Source organism: Trichoderma camerunense, assembly GCF_050948025.1.
Source record: "Trichoderma camerunense strain CBS 138272 chromosome Unknown V8C40scaffold_5, whole genome shotgun sequence".
In the NCBI taxonomy this organism is placed as follows: Eukaryota; Fungi; Ascomycota; class Sordariomycetes; order Hypocreales; family Hypocreaceae; genus Trichoderma; species Trichoderma camerunense.
Genome location: NW_028145365.1, coordinates 158,903 through 173,845, shown reverse-complemented (window position 1 = coordinate 173,845; position 14,943 = coordinate 158,903). Strand labels below are relative to the sequence as shown.

The 14,943-nt window shown below is 52.0% G+C and overlaps 6 protein-coding genes across 6 annotated transcripts; 1 reads left to right on the top strand and 5 right to left on the bottom strand.

Moving 5' to 3' along the window:
• Positions 1 to 920: 920 nt before the first annotated feature.
• V8C40DRAFT_238343 (uncharacterized protein) lies at positions 921 to 1,514 on the bottom strand. Its single transcript, XM_083214424.1, has one exon. It carries the CDS (start codon positions 1,504 to 1,506, stop codon positions 1,246 to 1,248), a length of 261 nt encoding a protein of 86 aa, XP_083075313.1. The 5' UTR covers positions 1,507 to 1,514; the 3' UTR covers positions 921 to 1,245.
• V8C40DRAFT_168312 (uncharacterized protein) lies at positions 1,462 to 2,197 on the bottom strand. Its single transcript, XM_083211570.1, has one exon. It carries the CDS (start codon positions 1,971 to 1,973, stop codon positions 1,563 to 1,565), a length of 411 nt encoding a protein of 136 aa, XP_083075312.1. The 5' UTR covers positions 1,974 to 2,197; the 3' UTR covers positions 1,462 to 1,562.
• A 628-nt stretch (positions 2,198 to 2,825) lies between these two features.
• On the bottom strand, positions 2,826 to 4,173 carry V8C40DRAFT_238341 (bis(5'-adenosyl)-triphosphatase). The gene is made up of 3 exons (XM_083214423.1): positions 3,880 to 4,173; positions 3,594 to 3,781; positions 2,826 to 3,474 (listed from the first exon to the last, which is right to left on the bottom strand). Exons 1-3 carry the CDS (start codon positions 3,914 to 3,916, stop codon positions 2,944 to 2,946), a joined length of 756 nt encoding a protein of 251 aa, XP_083075311.1. The 5' UTR covers positions 3,917 to 4,173; the 3' UTR covers positions 2,826 to 2,943.
• A 14-nt stretch (positions 4,174 to 4,187) lies between these two features.
• On the bottom strand, positions 4,188 to 6,567 carry V8C40DRAFT_168303 (major facilitator superfamily domain-containing protein). Its single transcript, XM_083211569.1, has 4 exons — positions 6,242 to 6,567; positions 6,094 to 6,167; positions 4,658 to 6,021; positions 4,188 to 4,586 (listed from the first exon to the last, which is right to left on the bottom strand). The coding sequence occupies exons 1-4, from the start codon at positions 6,428 to 6,430 to the stop codon at positions 4,471 to 4,473; spliced, it is 1,743 nt and encodes a 580-aa protein (XP_083075310.1). The 5' UTR covers positions 6,431 to 6,567; the 3' UTR covers positions 4,188 to 4,470.
• A 1,661-nt stretch (positions 6,568 to 8,228) lies between these two features.
• On the top strand, positions 8,229 to 10,845 carry V8C40DRAFT_168319 (pre-mRNA splicing factor component-domain-containing protein). The gene is made up of 2 exons (XM_083211571.1): positions 8,229 to 10,339; positions 10,410 to 10,845. Exons 1-2 carry the CDS (start codon positions 8,339 to 8,341, stop codon positions 10,740 to 10,742), a joined length of 2,334 nt encoding a protein of 777 aa, XP_083075309.1. The 5' UTR covers positions 8,229 to 8,338; the 3' UTR covers positions 10,743 to 10,845.
• Positions 10,846 to 10,948: 103 nt separating this feature from the next.
• Positions 10,949 to 13,098, bottom strand: V8C40DRAFT_273646 (major facilitator superfamily-domain-containing protein; the record flags this gene model as incomplete). The annotated part of the gene is made up of 5 exons (XM_083220514.1): positions 10,949 to 11,591; positions 11,657 to 11,843; positions 11,901 to 11,925; positions 12,015 to 12,297; positions 12,413 to 13,098. The coding sequence occupies 5 exons, from the start codon at positions 13,096 to 13,098 to the stop codon at positions 10,949 to 10,951; spliced, it is 1,824 nt and encodes a 607-aa protein (XP_083075308.1).
• Between the last annotated feature and the right edge of the window lie 1,845 nt (positions 13,099 to 14,943).

Here is a 14,943-nt window from a genome sequence, read left to right as displayed (position 1 = left end):
GTCTCTGGTTGTCGTGTCTTGCATTGTTCTACATATAGCTGGGCTGCTTTCGACGGTGATGCTAATTCTGATACCAATTCTGATGCCATTTCCAATTCTCCCCCAGTTTCACAATTGAATGCATTGTTTCCGAATTCGCCACATCTGGGGGAAGCGAAACGTGTTCGTTCGCTTGCTACAAGAAGCAACTCGTCTCTCATTTCCCGAATGGCGAATCCGTGCCAGCCGCCAACTGCTTGCAACGCCGACTAGCAACCGAGAGAGAGAAAAAAAAAACAATGCTCTAACCAGCAGCGATCAGCCAGCTAGCGAACAGTCCTAGTTTGAAATGCTACGCTGTCCAACCTTGCACCATGTGGGAGGTTCTTTGGTCTCGTGTCGCTTGTCGGATCCAGGCATCACATGCTTTGCTATTGGCCATCGGAGGCTGGCAATTTTTTCCACCTCCGAACTAGGAGTTTGATAATGATAGCGCATGGACCTGCGCCACTACACAGTATATGCATATATCGCGCACGAGCATGCAATTGGGCGTGGCAATTGGCCAGTCATATTTTCTCCTCGCTTCACCAACCCCACCAAAGATGGCAAGTTCTCGACAACTTTTGCATTTTGCGTGGAGGTTTCTCGGTGGAGCACCGACGACCCGACGCTTTTCATCGACGATCTGCTTCGCTGCATCAACAGTGTTTCGTATCTGCAAAATTTTACTTTGTACGGAGTGGCGCTGCTTCTTGATTCTGCCAAACCGTCACAGCCGAATCTCACCTTCACACGGGCATGCTCAATTTCTCTGTCATGACCTTGCAGGCAGAGACGGATGACCGCATGACGGCGCAATGACGGGAATGATGATGACCAGGTTTCATGGCATGGCGACGCGCGGATCAATCAGTCACCATCGACAGAATTAATTCAGTGGAAGCAATTTGCTACGCTGATATACGGTTGAAGCACTGCTATCCATCTATTCCAAGGCGAAGATTAGTGGTGTTGTTGTCCTTCTTTTCCGCTTCCCATGAACTTGGCGCCGAATCGCCGACCCACGAAGTGGTTCTACAGTCGGATGCGACCCAGTCAAATTTCCCATGCAACATTAGATTGACAGTCGAACCAAAGATGGGATCGGTTGCATGCTCGTACTTGCATGCAGACGAAATCTGCTAGGATATCCCCGTGCGAAGGGTCCGAGTTGCCATTACTCAATGTCACTTGGCTTGGACCATGGGCGCCAGTTTTGCTCGGTCACGCTACACCCTTTTTCTCCCGCCAGCACCGATTCGATAACTTATGCAGCTTCCCAGCGCTAAAGCCGGATCTACAGTTGGTCGGCTGGCGAAAGGGTAAGATGGAAAAGTAAAAGGGAATGCTGGCGTCATCAGCCCAATGAGCTTGTCTCGAGCATTGCAGAGCATCGAACCTCATAGAAGTCACGAGAACTGAGGCGACCGTCTGCAAGACGCGGATTCCGGCTGCAAACTGAGAGCATCCGGATCTGCGCGGCATGAGCCAACATATCACCCGGAGCGTCTGTTCCCCGCCTTGTGCCCCTCCTCGACATCTCACGCTCTCCTCTCTCCCTTCCTTCCTCCCCGCTGCTCACCTTGGCTGGAATGTGTCTCGAGTCGCAGCCGGAGCAAACAGGCGGTCTGGTTCGCAACCCCCAGCTCATCCAATGGGTGCTCCGCATAGTATTTGGTTTTAGCAGCCTCATGACCGTTTCCCGCAAGGCACCCGCCGGAAACCACCCCAGGCGGGTGTCGCGATCCAAACGCACAAGGTACGAGGCAAACAGGCCGTTGAAAGCCCGACCCGGGACGCCTCCTCCGCCGACGCGGATCTTGGCGTGAAAGGACACCCACCAGCTGCAGTGCCGAGACCCTGACGACCCTACACCCCTCTTTGCATGACCTTGAAGCCACTGGGAATAAAAGAATTGAACAAGGGTGGAGCACGAGCCATTCTTTATGCATCTATCGAGCGAGCACTAAAGAGCGAATTGCGCTAGTTCCCGAGGGCTGGACCACACTGGGTGGAGCATCTTTTCAACATCAGATGGGCTGAGCAGTGAGATAGAAGACGACGCATCTCTTACGTGTAGTCATTGGGTCAAGCGGTAGTCGAACCACTAGGGGCCAACAACAACCGTGACGCGGGGCCTTCTACAACTTGTGATACTTGATAGACAAAAGGGGGCTTCAGTCATCTTCCCTGATGACTTTTGTGTCTCTTCAATCTTCTTGATAGCATTTGTGTTGGCTCACCGAGTGCCGCTTCGCCGGTCTCGGGGCGCGATCAGCATCGGCTATTCCGACTGCATTATCAGTTATGAACCTGTTGTGTTGCATGCAACGTATATTGGCTACAACACTGAAAGAAAAGAAAAAGTCTCCGCTGCAACAAGACACAACCTTTGCTCAATGAAGTTTTACTTGTCCAATTATAGACAATTTACCCCCAATTCCCATCTGGAAACTGATACGAATGCATACCAATGTCCCGAGCGAATGAGCCGAAAAATCCCAGGTATTCAACAGCCAACCCCAATTGGACACATTTTGTTTCAACGGCATGAGACAAACATTATGAATCGCTTCAGTCACAGGTTCCCCGGCAATGTGACGATAACACGAGTTTTCAATAAATGACAATGATAACGTGCCGTCCTTGTTTAATTCTTGTATCTCTATCGACCATGGATGCTCATGCAGCATCTAATGTATGGTAACACATCCCTTTGAGTGCGATAAGGCACCACCTAAGTACCGTATCCACTTCTCTTCTATATCAAGGGGAGAATCCTCGATTCCCAACTTTTTGATTGGCTACAGCTTTTAAGAGTACTTAGGTGGTGCCTTATCGCACTCGAAGGGATACACCGTGTATGCAGGTACACAGTAGTTCTATGCACAACATCTTCCCTTCCGACAGACATCCGGGCTCTTACAGCCGCTCACTTCCCCTGACAGAACTCGCGATGCCCATCTCCTCCAGCACGGTCTTGTACTTTTCCGCTTCCTCAATCATTTGGTCCATTGTCTGTGCATTGCGCTCCGCGTCCTCAATTCTCGGCATCTTTCCAGCCGGTCGCGGCCTCTGCTGGTCCCACAGAGCTCCTCCCACATTGGCCTCCTCGCTAGACAGGTGCACATAGATTTCATCCATAGCCTCTCCCATGTCGCCCTTCTTGCGAGGAATCACATGGACGTGCACATGGGGAATGGTTTGTCCCGCCTCCGCGCCATCCTGCAGCGCGACGGTGAAGCTACCCGACATGAGATCTGAGGGGTCCGGGAAGTAGAGCCGGGCGAGGAGCTTCTGAACCTGCTGGACCGTGACGAAGAGATCTGTTGTTTCAGCGGGGGACATATCCAGGAGGCGTTTATAGGGTTTGAGTGGACAGATGAGGACATGGCCTGGGAGGAGAGGCTTGAGATTGACAAGACCGTAGGAGTGCGGAGTTGTCAGGAAGACCTAGAGCGATGTTAATCAGCTGGGTTTATATCGGTCTACAAGAGGGGTTTCCTAGCGATGATGCTTTTGTGGTGATTTATGAAGAAGAAAGGGGATTGGCATTGGTTTTCTATGCATACCTGCTTCGTGACCTCAAAGGGCCCAAACTTGATAGTCATTCCGTCCGTGTTAGTCGAAGTCATGACGCCTCTCACAAAGGAACGCTTCCCGAAGCTCTTCAGACTAATCGCTCTAGCAGGACGATCTAACCAAGGCCGAGCAGCAAATCGGCTTACTCGGAACAATGCCGGTCTTGAAGCCAATAAGTCTGCAGTCGCGAAAAAGAATCTCGTGTATTAGCAGCTTGAACCCTTTTTTGTTGTTCAGTGTTGCGGGAAATTCAGATGAATTTTTTCCTGGACTAACCTGAATGACGAGACAAGTGTTGGAGAAATTGGCTCATGGGTGAGAGGAATGCGGATATATATGAGTGCCCAGTTGGCTCCTCCTTTTTTGTTTTTGGTTCTTCGGGTGATGGTGAGATGAGAAACGTGAGAGTGAGATGTGAGAGGTGAGATTTAAGACTAAGAACGTTGGGGCGCCCATTGAGAAGTGTTGATTGGGTTGAATGTGGAGTAAGTTCTCAACTCAGAGTGATAGCTTCAACTAAGTTATGGAGTCAGCTAAAATGGCTATAAGACATAAGACAAGCTATGTCATTCACCGGATGAGATTTGCTTGCTCCGTACAGTGTATTGGTATCTTCTAATGGTATTCTAGCATTACATTTCACATCATACAAAAAACCCCTCCTCTCAAAAAAATCCAGTAACAAGTCGCTCAGTTTACAACATCAAACAAAAGAAATCCAGTCCACAAAATGCCCAAAAGTTTCTACATCCTCCTTCTTATTGGTCTCGCCTGCTGTCGAAAGAAATACTCGCCACCAACCGCTGCGCCACAAACCGCTAAAGAACAGGCGCCGTCGAAAAGTGCATCGTCAGAAACGTCCGCTGTTTAAAAGAAATCCGACTCCTCGCCGGCGGAGATGAGTTGGCCGGCACTAGCTTCGAAGCGTCCCGAGCTTTGGTTCAATGGTTCTTCGTCTTCTTCGCCGACATCTTCCCAGTGGACTGTAATTGATTTGTTAGCAGCTGAAATGAGTGAGGGAGCTGAGGATGACGTTTGTTGAGAGAATACATACCATGAGGCTTAATGATGAAAGCACATATTAAGCCGATGCAGAAAAGTCCACCGAGGAGCACGAAGATGGCCTGTGGGAATGTGGCAACCGTCACGGCGTATAGGCCGTTGAACATGAGAGGGCCGACGACTCGTGAGAGCGCCTGCATGAAACCAACAGCACCGAGGACCTGCCCGACGCGTGACGCGGGAACATGCTTGGTGACGGCAGCCTGGACAGTAGCGCTGCCCAGGCCTCCAAGAGCGGTGACCATTCCACTGGCGAAGAAGAGGTGCTGATTCCGGGAGAGGGTGTATCCGATACATCCAAGCACATCTGATGTCAGGGCAAAGCGAAGAAGCCAAATGTCCAGGTTGTCCGCTCCCGTATTCGCCTCTACCGCAGGTGCCCCAGACTCGCGTCGTCGTCGAGCTGCTGGACGGATGCGGAAGACGTAGTTGATGATGGGGAAGAGGACCATGAGCACAACAACGCGGATCATGGACAGTAACGAGATGAAGCGAGACGTCTCAAAGGTGCCCCATCCAAACATGTATTCGCTGTACAGCATCAGGCAGTTGCCCACGGCCATCATAGAACCCATGATGATGGTGTCGGCAATGGCCAGAGCGACCAGGTTGATCCGCAGCCTTGATGAGGTTCCGGGACCAGTGGGCCACAGAATCTCAAAGGCCTCAAAGGGGTTGTGAACTCGGCGAGAAGGAAGCAAGCCTTCACTGGTCTCGGATCTCGCCAGCTTCTCGCGGGCCAGCATCTGTCTTCGCTTGGACAGTGACTCTGGCATGATAAAGCGAACGAAGACGATGAAGAATGCGTGGCAGCCAAGAGCTACGTAGAAGATGGAGATGACGGTTCCAGTCCACTTGACAAAGTAGCCGGCCAGGAGGGGGCCTACAGCAAGGCCGGTAAAGAGACAAGCATGGACATAGCCAATGGACACGGCCCTCCTGGATGGTGGTGTGCAGTCGCTCGTGTACGACTGGCTGAGAATGCTGCCGGCAGTAAACGATCCGGTGATGCCGTCAAACATAGCACCAACGAGCATCCACCGGTAGTTGAAGACCTGTGGGTACTTTGCGCAGAGAATAGTGACAACTTCGCTGAGCAGGCCACCGCAGGATGCGAGAGCCATGAGCTTTCGTCGTCCGTAGCGATCAGAGAGTTTGCCCAGCTTGGGGGCGACGATGGCGCTCAGTCCGCCGATGATGAGGTTCAGGCCCAGCATGAAGGTGGCGACATTTCGCTGGACTTCGGGGATGTTGCATTGCGGGTTGTCGGAGCCCAAGACGATGGGCTTGTAGGTGAAATGAGGGTTGATGAGTTGCTGGTCTGCAAAGTACTGCTTGCAAACAAGATCAAGAATTCTGCAGCACCGTCATTAGCAAGACATTTCACTGATTTGGGGGGGGGGGGAGGTCTTCTTGGTTGCTGCTCACAGGTTGAGTTTAGGAACAATCAAGCCGCCAAAGGCGAGAGTGAAGACGGCATACGGTCCAAGAAGCCAGAATACCTGCGGCGCTTGTTAGATGCATGCTGTGTCGCCATGGAAGCTGTGTCTCCGCACTCGGGGCATGTGAAACATACAGACGGCCTGCGCCACCACGGCAAATGCTGGAAATCGACGTCGTTGTCCCAGCTGTCTTTTCTTGCTCCGTATCCTTCGGGGCCGAGCAATTGCGACGTCTCGGTGACGTCTGAGTCGCGATCATTGTCGATTTCGCGAATCGTCGGACTCGGACTCCGGTCGTCGCTTATCCGTTTCGGACCTGTCATTTTGTGTGTACGATGCAGTTATTACTGCGAAAAAGAGTTGCCTGTGTTGATGCGACTCAAGATAATCCAGTCCGAGGGCAGGAAAACAACAAAAATAAAATACGAGGAAACGCCAGAACGCGCTCGCTCAGGTCGGGAAGACTATGGGGAAGCCTCCGGAGTTATGGTAGCGACAAATGCCTTGACTCTGTCCCATTTCTCGCCGGGCCGGAACCTCGATCTATAGCTATACGGGACTAGGGAGTGAATATTTATATACTTTGGTAGTACATACGATGAAGAGAAGGGGGCCCAAGAAGCTTTGCAGATGGAGGAAGCGAGATGAGTGCTGGAAAGCTATTTTCTGGAGTACAGTAAGAGCTTACATGCAGAATTCCAGCAAACGGGGGCATGGGAGGAATGACAGGGGAATGCCCGAGTGGAGCCGAGGAACCAACAAAGCAAGTCAATCCCTCAAGGTGTCCGTCAAACGTGTTCTAGCAATCGCGTGGACGGCCTCGAGTGGATTCGGAAACGAAACCCGGGGGCCCCAGGAGGAGGGAAGATGGGACAGGCCAGACCTGAGTTTGGCGCCTTCTGGGGGATTGCGAGATGCGAATTGGTGTGACTGGCTATCTCGAACCCCGTACGGAGTGTGTGAGTGGTGACGACGTTATCTGCATCAGGCTCGTCTCGTCTTGTCTCGTTTCCTGCAACGCAATGCTGTCTTTATCTTGGTTGGTCGTTTTTGCATAACGAGGCAGACAGACAGACAGACAGACTCGGGGCAAACCACGTCGTCGAGGCTAGCGGACCAGCGCAGCAAATCGCATGCAGCTATCGGCCAACCAGTCGACGAATCGATGACGCTTGCGTTTGGGCGTCGCCGCGATTATCGTGCCTGAATTGCACGCTTCCTTGCGATAGTCGCCCACCACCAGGACGCTGCCGGTGGCCGAGAGTCGCAGACGGTCCGCAGCTTCCAGCCTATCCGCGTACAGGATTTGAGCTAGAAGGGCGGGGCCTGGCGACACGCCTCTGGGAATAGGGTTGTGACTTGGTCCTAAGAGGGCAAAGTGAAAGGATGGGCTGCCTTGGTTATCTCTTTGTTGGTGTTGGGCAGAGCGAAATCTTGCTTGGTAATTCGGACTTTTGGGGGTCGGTGGAGTCCGAAGTCCGCCCTCCGCTAGCTAAAGTGTACGTATGTGCTTCTTTGTGATGATGTCTGGATGATTAGCCTTTTGATGGACCAGTTTCACACTGCAATAATTACGGGTTAGACTTTTTCAGATGCATAAAATCGGATGAGCAGGGCAGAGCTATGATGTATGAATTTGCTCAGTCGGATTTGGAGAGAGGAGAAGATGGTACTTTTTGTTTTCTCGGTTGCTCTTTTGCCCTTTTGCTGTTAGTTCGCCGATAGCGAGTGTTGGGCTTCAACCGGCAATCTACTACTAATAGATAGACTCCATATTTTCCGTTGATAGGAAGCCAGAGCTTCTACGTGGCACGTCATGCAGGTATTGCCAGGGGACAAGATAAAAAATAAAAAATCCATCGTCGAGATACTGGCTAAGCGGTCCAATTGGGCCATCAGAGACATCCGTTGGTGCCTCAAGCGTACCTGACAGTTTGCATGATCGGGGAGCCCTAACAATGCATCCTCTAACAGAGCCGAGACATTGGATGATAGGTAACCTGCAGCCATCAGTACAGCATTACAGTATGCCTAATCGGGGACAAGGTGAAGAGCTCGGTAACCGCCGCTGAGCTGTCGGTGGCCCACCAATCAGAACCCACATGTAAAGATGACTCAGCAATTCCCAGCTAAATGCAACGCGGTACGGCTGCGAGGCTTTGGATATTTTCTGGAGCCAAACCGGCAAGCGGACACGCATCGCCATCACCAATTCCATCGCCATCGCCACAATGCCCGTCGTCAAGGGAGGCGTCTGGACCAACATCGAGGACGAGATCCTCAAGGCCTCCGTCTCCAAGTATGGCCTCAACCAATGGGCACGCGTGTCGTCGCTGCTGGCGCGCAAGACGCCCAAGCAGTGCAAAGCCAGATGGAACGAGTGGCTGGACCCCAGCATCAAGAAGATCGAATGGAGCAAGGAGGAGGATGAGAAGCTGCTGCATCTCGCCAAGATTATGCCCACGCAATGGCGCACCATCGCCCCGATCGTCGGCCGAACTGCGAACCAGTGTCTCGAGCGATACCAGAAGCTGCTTGACGAGGCCGAGGCTCGTGAGTCGTCTGGCCTTGGTCTTACCGGACCAGATGGTGGCGAGACGCAAGCTCCAAGTGCCGATGATGTGAGGAGACTGCGACCCGGCGAGCTCGATCCAGATCCAGAGACGAAACCTGCTCGACCTGATACCATCGATCTTGACGAAGATGAAAAGGAGATGCTTAGCGAAGCCCGTGCCCGTCTGGCCAACACGCAGGGTAAAAAGGCCAAGAGAAAGGCTCGAGAACGCCAGCAGGAGGAATCTCGTCGCCTGGCGACTCTGCAGAAGCGGCGAGAGCTCAAGACGGCTGGCATCAACATCAAGGTGACTACGCGGAAGCAGGGCGAGATGGACTACAATGCAGATATTCCATTCGAAAGGAAAGCTGCCCCTGGATTCTACGACACTTCGGAAGAGTTTACGCGGAACGAGATGCAGCGGGCGGCGTTTGACCCTAGAAAACAGCAACTGGCCAATAAGCGAAAGGGCGATGGCGATGAAGACAATGAGCGCAAGAGGAGGAAGAACGACAAGGACGGCATTTCAGAATCCCAAAAGGCCGCTATCAAGGCTGGCCAGATGCAAAAGATTCGGGAGGCCGAACAGAGCAGCAAGCGTCGACCTCTAAACTTGCCAGCACCGCAAGTCAGCGAGGGCGAACTGGAGGAGATTGTAAAGATGGGCAAGATGGGCGAGGCTGCCAACTTGATGGCCAAAGAAAGCGACAACGATGCGACTCGAGGATTTGTAAACTCGTATTCGACACTCAACACAAATGCACCAATCCGAACGCCCAGAGCGCCTGCGCAGGAGGACCACATTGCCAACGAAATCAGGAACATCCGGGCATTGAACGAAACCCAATCTGCATTGCTGGGAGGCGAGAATACTCCTCTTCACCAGGGTTCTGGGTCAACAGGATTCGAGGGCATCACGCCTCGGAAGCAGGTCATGGCGACTCCAAACCCTCTGGCAACACCTTTGAGAAACGGTGGCACGAACGGTGCTGTCCCTGGACAGACGCCCATGCGAACCCCTCGAGACACTTTTGCTCTCAACCAGGAAGACGGCATGTCGATGACAGGAGCAACCCCTCGGGACGTAAAATTGCGACAGATGGCTATGCAGAACCAGCTGCGCGCTGGATTGGCTGCGTTGCCCAAGCCAAAGGATACAGAGTGGGAGTTTGAGATACCCGAAGACCAGGTTGACAGTGCAGCAGGCGACGAGGCCATGGAGGAGGATGCTGCTGAGCGGGACAGACGGGAACGCCAAAGACGAGAGGCTGAGGAGGCACTTGAGCGGCGACGACAGACTCAGGTTATACAGCGAGGGCTTCCACGACCCGTGGTTGTCGACTTGACAGAATTGCTCAAGAGGGCGAAGGATATTTCCGACCCTGCTGCGGCCCTGATTGCCGTAGAGACCGCAACTCTGATGGCCAATGATGCTACAAAGTTCCCGCTCAACGGTTCTCAGGTCAAGGGAACGCTACAGCCTCTGGATCACATTGATGATGGACTCCTTGCCGACGCGCGCCTCCGCATTCTCTCGGAAACCAAGCCGTTGCCCAGTTTTGAGGATATCCAAGCCGCCTTTGAGAGCCGAGCTGGAGGGGATTCTTTACTTTTGGGCCTGGGATGCTATAATGATGACGATGATGAGCAGGATGCCGCTATGCGAGCTGCTTTTGACGTAAGTTGCCACCCTACTCGACAGTATTTCTTTCTTAATGTATATCCCTGATTCTGACCATTTCAAACAGGCTGTTCAAGAAGCCATCATGACATCGGCGGAAGAAGATGCAAAGCTTGAGAAGAAGCTTACGCTGCACCTGGGCGGATACCAGAAGCGGCAAAAGATGCTTAAAGACAAAGTGGCAGATGCAGCAGAGGCCTTGGAAAAGGCGAGGGTGGCTCTCAGCGGATTCAAGACGTTGGCCATCTCCGAGGATGTGGCTATCAACAGACGACTAGAATCACTGAGAGATGAAGTAAACTTCATTAGTCGAAGAGAGCGAGAAGCACAGGAGGAATACCGAAAAGCCAAAGAAGAGCTGGAAGCTCTGCGAGCGGGAGACGTCAACGGATACCATTAATCAGGAGACAAAAAGAATTTTTCAATATTGTTACTATTATGAAGGGGTAATTCGAATGGATAGGCACCAAGGAGGTTCATGTACAAAGCAAATCATCAAGTCAAATGCATTCTATTCTTGACGCATTTTCTAACTTAGCCATACAGAGTATCTAGGTTCGCTCTTCTATCCTCATATTTTCGCAGATTTTTCCTACTTTTTTCATATCATGACTTGCGATTTACCGGTGCTAAGCGCGGCAGCTTCATAGGCAGGACAATGAGGACCGAAATTGCAGCGACCACGGTGCAGAGGATAAACGTCAGCCTCAGAGACGCCTCGTAGCTCTGCACGACTTGCTCCCTGTACGGCTCTTGTAGCTTGGCAACGGCCTCGACAGACGCCCTAACAAGCTCGATGATTTCGGCCTTGTCTCTACCCTGGACGAAGATATTGAGATAGTACACCAAAGCGTTTTGTACGACAAGACTGCTCATGGCTATTCCCAGGACGAAGCCCAGACTCCGCCAAAGGATCAGCGTGCTTGTGACGACGGCTTGCTCAGACTGCGAAGAAGACGCCAGGATGGCCATGAACGTGCCCGGAAACTGAAAGCCCTGGCCGATAGACTGCGGGATGAGAATGAGGAGGTAGACGATTGTGGACATGCCGCGGTGCAAAAAGCAGAGGATGATGCATCCGGCGAGATACCACACCGTGCCGGACACGACGGGCCACTTGAGGCGGCGGGTCAAAGTGATGGCGAAGCCGGTCGAGGCGCCGATCATGGAGGACGTGATGGAGGGGAGGGCGAGGCGTAGGCCGGAGGAGGTGGCGCTGGATAAGAGGACGGCTTGGAAGTATAGGGGGCTGTGTAGTGAGTGTGTTAGGTGAGAGGAGCGAGATGAAAGGGGCAATTTTTGTTTTTTGCTTACATGTTGAAGAAGATGCAGTTGGAGAGGAAGGCGGCGATAAAGTTGGAGAAGATGAGGTTTGCGCGAGGAGAGTGGCGGATTAGACGGAGAGGCATGATGGGTAGGTGGACGCGGGATTCGATCCAGAGAAAGGTTGGGAAGGAGATGGCTGCGATGGAGAGGGAGGCGATGACAAGGGGGTGAGTCCCTGTGAGATTGTCAGAACATACTGGTGTTGGAAAGGAGGGGAGAGTTGGCCACTTACATGGATAGATGTTGCCGCCAAAGTTCTGTGAAGCAGGGGGATATCGTCAACTTCTCTTCTTACACACGTCCAACCACAACTCTGGAAGAATGAACGGAAACAACAACAACTCACCAGTCCCAAGATCGCAGACGTTGTCGACACAGTCAGCAAAGCAGAACCCTTAAAGTCAAACTCGCCCAACGCTTCCCGAAACCCCTTGCGCGGACCCTTAAGTCCAATGTCATCTGGAATTACCACCGCGGCGACGGCAATGCAGAGCAATAGCGGCGGGATCTGGACTCCAAATTCCCACCGCCAGCCAAGTGCTTCAGCCATGGCACCGCCGAGGGCAGCTCCGAGGGCGGCGCCGGTACCGAATGACATGTTGACGTATGATTGATAGTTGCCGCGACGTCTGGAAGCAGAAAGGAAGAGAAGGTTAGTTATATCAACAACACACATATAAGCGAGAAGAAGAGTTTCAAGAAAATCACCAGGGGGGAAAGCCAAAGGCCTGCAAGCACACATACTCAATCGGCACCAAATCACTCGTCAAAATACTTCCCAAAGTCATTGCCCCTCCCGCCCCAAGCCCACAAACCGCCCTCGCCGCGACAAAGCTCTCAATACTCCCCGCAAGACCACACCACAGCGTCGCCAAAGCAAAAATAGCCAAGCTCATTACGAACAGAGGTTTTCTGCCCATGGCATCCGACAGCCTGCCCAGCAGCGGCTGGAAAGCCGTCGACGTGAGAAGGAACGCCGTTGAAAGCCAGGAGGCGGAGTTTGCGGCCTTGAAGTGGGAAGTGATGACCGGGTGGGAGGAGGCCATGAGGGTGCTGTCGAAGCTGGCGATGAATTGGGCGGCGAGGATCTGGCTGAAGATGAGCCAGAAGCGGGTCGGGGAGGATTCGCCGAGGAAGATGAGGGAACGAGCGGTGGAGGAGGAGGAGGATGTTGAGGATGATGAGTTGCGGCGGTGGAGGAGGGGGGAGTGTTCGGTGGGAGGGTCGTCGATTGGAGTGTCGATGTGGACGTGGATATTGTTTTTGGCATCTCGGCTGTCGATGAGATGACTTGAAGTTTGTTGATGTGCTTCTAGGATAGCTTCCTCGCCGCTATCGTCAACTCTACGACTTATACCTCCATCGGCTTGAGTCTCCGGTTCCGGATCTCGCTGGAGTTGCAGCTTCGCCCACGGCATTTTGGAAGGCATTCCGCTCCGACGCTTATACTTTCGAGTTCTCTCGCTCTTCAAACCGCTTGACATAAAGATTGCAGACACCGAATGACTAGCGAGAGAGAGAAAAAAGAAAGATTCAAGAGATTTAAAAACTAAAAGCAGAAATTGAGAGATGCAAGGGGGGCTGCAGGGGTGGAGGCGGTTGAGGGGTGGTCTTGTGATGCGTGTAAGTGGCCGCGGATCTCGCTCCCCGACGTGACGGATGGCATGTGGGTGGTGCCGCTGCAAGTCAAAGCATATCTAATGGGATGAAAGCCAATAATGATTTAAACAGGAAAGAAATTGAAATGGAAGTATATTTATGTGGAACGGAGGGAGTCACAAGTTGACGTCTTTATAGCTTCAATAGAGTCATGGTCTATCTAGTGCGGACCGGTGAATCAACACCATGCAGCGGGCCAGATACAGTTAACGAGATCCCATGCAACCATCTGCGGCTATAACGGTCGGGCAAGGATTATAAGAAAAATGGAGAGCAGGGATCGAACCGGAGCGAGTTGTCACACACCAAGAGAAGCCCGGCCTATCGGCGTGAGTCGAAAGGCAAAGAATGGGGGGAACCAAGTGTGTAACGACAAGGTGAATATACGCATACATGAGAGAATACGACTACCTATGCTAGATGAGTTTAGTGTTGTGGATATGTGCGGGTTGTCTGTTTCTGTATGCTGATGGTTGCTTGAGTCCCTCTTTTTTTGTGTAACCCCTGGGAGATGACCTAGGCTTTCTGTCACTTACACTTAAAATACACGGATGCCGCTTTTTTTTTCTGTTTATTTTGCATCCAGAGTTTTTCTAAGAGAATTTACTGATGCCGTTTTTCGGAGGCTATGCGCGGGAAGTCTGTTGCTGGTGCGGGAATAAAGTGTATGGAAGCTGCAGGGCGTGGTGATGTGCTCTGTAGCACGAATGGCGCGAGACCCGAGATACACGGCATGATATTACTTGATAGACTTTATAATCAAGTATATTAGGGATGTGTCATTCGTTCAACATATAAGATTACCTTTTCCACTTATTTAGATGACTTAGATAGCTAGTTGTTTTGATGGAGGGACGCGATCGGCCTTGTACTGCAATTAATTGATAGACGTAGGATCGGTGACTAAGCTGGCCTTGGCCCGGCTTCCTGATATAAACGAAGAACAATTTCTTACAGTTGGACAGATGAATCAATTCATCTTATCGCGATAAAATGAGCTTTAGCTGCTACGGCGGCCTCATTGTTAAAGAAACGAAGCCATGACGCCTAAATCAAGTAATGCCTGACTTCTTCTCGCGCCGTGGTCTCTATAGTGACCGGACGAGCCGGGTTTCTCATATCAAGTTCGGTATACCCCCAGCCCAGTTCAAAAGTGCGATCTCTAGCTGTCAACAAACTATTACCACAGTATTCAAAATATAATTGGATTGGAACATGGGGATTTTTTTTATTGGTATTCTGGCTGGTGCCCGTACCCCCTCACTTAGCCGGGCCTGGCCATGCCTTCTCTACTCGCCTGGCTGGGCCTTATATTCTCGTCTTCGCTTCTCCTAGTTCCACAAAGACATACCTTTTCTCTTCCATTCAGCCCTCTGTGCTCTTCAGCCCTTTGTTACCCTCATACCCCACCACCTTGCCTTAGGACTCCTCTCCAGCGTCCTTGACTCGACTCTTCGCCTTCGCCAATCTCACCGTCCCTCGTCTCCAATGGCCGTCTCTCTCCAAGAGGTTATGGATGGGTATACGTGGTGTACGATTACTGTGATGCTCCTGAATGGTACATCTGCCCCGTTTATAAGACCAAGCTGGGGGACTAGGATTCCTTTCAGCAGATC